Source organism: Scomber japonicus, chromosome 3 (assembly GCF_027409825.1).
Source record: "Scomber japonicus isolate fScoJap1 chromosome 3, fScoJap1.pri, whole genome shotgun sequence".
Classification (NCBI taxonomy): Eukaryota; Metazoa; Chordata; class Actinopteri; order Scombriformes; family Scombridae; genus Scomber; species Scomber japonicus.
In genome coordinates this window covers 32,798,531-32,801,851 of record NC_070580.1, presented here as the reverse complement: position 1 = coordinate 32,801,851, position 3,321 = coordinate 32,798,531, and the positions used below count along the sequence as shown (strand labels likewise).

The following is a 3,321-nucleotide window of genomic DNA, read 5'->3' as shown; positions in this document are numbered from 1 at the left end:
AAGAAAAAAAAAAAAGAGAAAATACAGCCAAAAAAAAAAAAAAAAAGAACCAGAAGAAGAAAAAAAAAAGCTCCGATCGTGAGTCTGGTGGTCGAGAGAAGAGGAGGAGGAGGAGGAGTAACAGTGGGTTTCTCAGCATTATTACACCTTCTCTCTCTCTCTGTGTGTGTGTGTGTGTGTGTGTGTGTGTGTGTGTGTGTGTGTGTGTGTGTGAGAGGAAGAGGAGGAAGGATGAAGGTGGGGATTATTCACAGCATAGTTATTGATTGTCCAGTGTCAGCGTGTTTCTCTCTGACGTCTGATCTTCAGCTAAAGAAGGAAGAAAAAAAAGGGGGGGAGGGGGGGTTACGCTACATTTTTTTGGCAGTTCCCCCCCCCCCCCCCCCCCCCCCCCAGAGGAGGTGAAGTTCAAGGTCAAGTTTTCGGAAGTTTTTCCACGCAGATTTTAACGGAGTCGAAATGTCGTTAAGTCGGAAGTAAGTAGACGAAAAATACTCATTGAGTCACTTTTTAAAATGACGTCTCGTGTTCTTCATTTAATTATTTTTTTATGGGTTTTTTTTTATTTTTTTTATTTTTTATATTTATCATCTACTTTTTCATCCTGTTTTGAAAATGCTGGAAAGTTGCTGAGTTCACACACACGTCACATGACCCCCCTTCCTCCTCTTCTCCTCCTCCTCTTCCTTCTCTCTGCTAAATGAAAGTCTCCTCCTCTTCTTCCTCCTCCTCTGCTAAATGAAAATCTCCTCTTCTTCCTCCTCCTCCTCTTTTTACCACCTTAAATTCAAGTCTCTGTCTTTACAGCATGGCAACACAGTCTCCTCCTCCTCTTCCTCCTTTTCCTCCTCTTCCTCCTTTTTTCAGTAATCCTCTCTTTCTCTTCCAGCAGTCTTTTTCACCGCTCCTCCTCCCTCGGGGGAAAAAACCCATCCTCTTTTCCTCCGGCATGGCAGTTCTCACTCTACAGTAATACTCCCACTTCCTCCTCCTCTTCCTCTCCTTCTTCTTCTTCTACTCTTCCTCCCTCCCTTCCTCATCGTGGTCTCCTAGGTCCCGACGATGGCCGGGTCGTGGGCCGCGTCCGGCAGCGATGCGTCCTGGCAGTGGTACAGGAAGCAGTTGCCCCAGCAGCTGTAGCAGATGAGGAAGAGCGCGGCGAGGAAGACCAAGGCACAGATGGTGCAGGGCTTCCTCTCCAACAGGAAGCTGAGCAGGTAGAAGCCCATGAACATGGAGTGGTTGAACCAGAGCGCCGGGTTCAACGGTTTGGGGATGAGGAGCACGGGGAGGAGCCACTGTAAGCAATACATCGTCTCTTTCTTCTCTTATTTATTATTATTGTTTAAAAAAAAGGAGGTTGGTCGAGTCTGTCAAGGTGCTGCAGGCTCAAGGTGCTCAGGGTGCTGTAGGGGGGTGGGGGGGGTGGGGCAGGTGGAGGGGTGAAGCCCTTTAGAGCAGGTGGAAGGACGACGCAGAGTGGATCCTATCCCACAGAGCTGGGATGATGCAGGAACACGTCGAAAAAGCCAGATGTTGCTGTCATCAGGTCATCCCTGAAATAAAAAAAGAGAGAAAAGGAGGTTTTTAAAAATGTGTCTTAACCCTTTACATACTGTTACACGTGAAATTTGACCCTTTCTTTTTTTTTTTTTACATTTTAGAGCTGTAAAATCACCCAATACTCATTTATTCAAGGTGGATTTTTGTCTAATGTGAAGCTGAAATATACAGAAATTGAAATAAAATGCATCATATTTTTATTTTTGTGCAGCTGATACATGCTTTTATTTTGTAGTTTCCAATGCACCTTTTATGCTTTGTTAAGGAATGAAAGTATTGGACTTCATGTCTGTGTCTGTTCTAACCTTGTATATATTTATATTTAAACTAAGGCTGTCAGCGTTAACTTTTTTTAATCGCATTTTAATGTTGCAAGCCTTTTTGTCCCTTCTACTCCCCCGTAGACGGCTCCTCTAGCTGTAGCGCTATGCTTTGAAGTGGTCTCCTGCAGTAAACCTACCGCGCTGATGGAAAGTAAGAGAGCTACTGGACTTTTGAACGGCTTGTTTAACTTTAAAAAACTTCCAGACGCTTCAGTTGACAAGTCAAAAGTAAAATGCAACCTGTGTCAAACGGAGTTTAACTACCACCGGAGTACGTTGAGTTTGGGTTAGCACCTCCACGCTAAACACCCAGGTGCAGCCAAGCCAGCCTCAGCTCCACCAAAGGACCATTTTGGAGTGTGGGAGTCGCAGCAGAGCCGTGATTGATTCCCAGTTAAGACACTCTGGTAAGAAATGCTTTACATTATGGGCTTAAAACTGCCTTGAAATGTAAAACAACAGGATTTTAAACATGCAATTCAAAACGCGATTAATCACGATTAACTATGGAAATTCTGCAATTAATCTCGTTTAAAATAATTAATCGTTTGACAGCCCTAGTTTATACTTGTCTTGTGTTTTATTTGACCTTATTTAGTTTTTTGTTGATGTGTCCCTGCAGATGTGTCCATAAATAAAGTTTCATTCATTCATCATATTCTATTAAATGTTTTCTTGGACCATAAAAAATGACTGTAAATGTGATTTTTTTCCATAAATGCACATTATTATTAAACTCCTTATTAAAGGTAAATCATGTATTAATGTCTGATGGGGAAACTCTGAATGTGACTCGGTGCTTAAACTAATTATGAGTCTGAATAAGAAGAAGAAAGGAATGACATTATTTAACTTTAACTTATTTATAACAGTCTGAATATATTGTTTATTTAGACTGAAGACTTTTTATTAAATCACTATTTTAGGTTTAATATCTCACACAGTCCTCTAACGTTTTATTCTTCTGTTTTAGCTTCATTAAAACACTCCACTACATTTATTTATCAGCTATAAAAGTTACTTTTCAGATCAATATTTTATATGTAACATGTTTATTCATAATATATGCACTAATACAGATTCATTTAAATTATATAAGGTTACCATGACAACATTAAAATGCTGCCTCCATGTACACGTCATTTAACCAGTTTAAATATTCAAATAATATACAAATGTATGATATAAATATAAAGATATATATAACTCTGTTTTTGCATAATGAGACATTTTACTTCTGATAAGGTTAAATAAACTAAACCCTATAAAACTTATGAACTTCTTCTTTGATAAACTGTTTTCAGCAGCTGCTTCTTTCATCTTTTAAAAACCTAAAATAATTTCAGTCTGTTGAGGATTTTTATTATTATAATTATAATTATCTGTCAGTCAAAAACAAACTGACAAAAAATACCCACACAACGTCAAACAGACA

General features: G+C 39.5%; 1 protein-coding gene across 1 annotated transcript; it reads right to left on the bottom strand.

The window, feature by feature from the left end:
• Positions 1–388: 388 nt before the first annotated feature.
• blcap (bladder cancer associated protein) lies at positions 389–1,402 on the bottom strand. The gene has a single exon (XM_053316717.1). It carries the CDS (start codon positions 1,311–1,313, stop codon positions 1,050–1,052), a length of 264 nt encoding a protein of 87 aa, XP_053172692.1. The 5' UTR covers positions 1,314–1,402; the 3' UTR covers positions 389–1,049.
• Between the last annotated feature and the right edge of the window lie 1,919 nt (positions 1,403–3,321).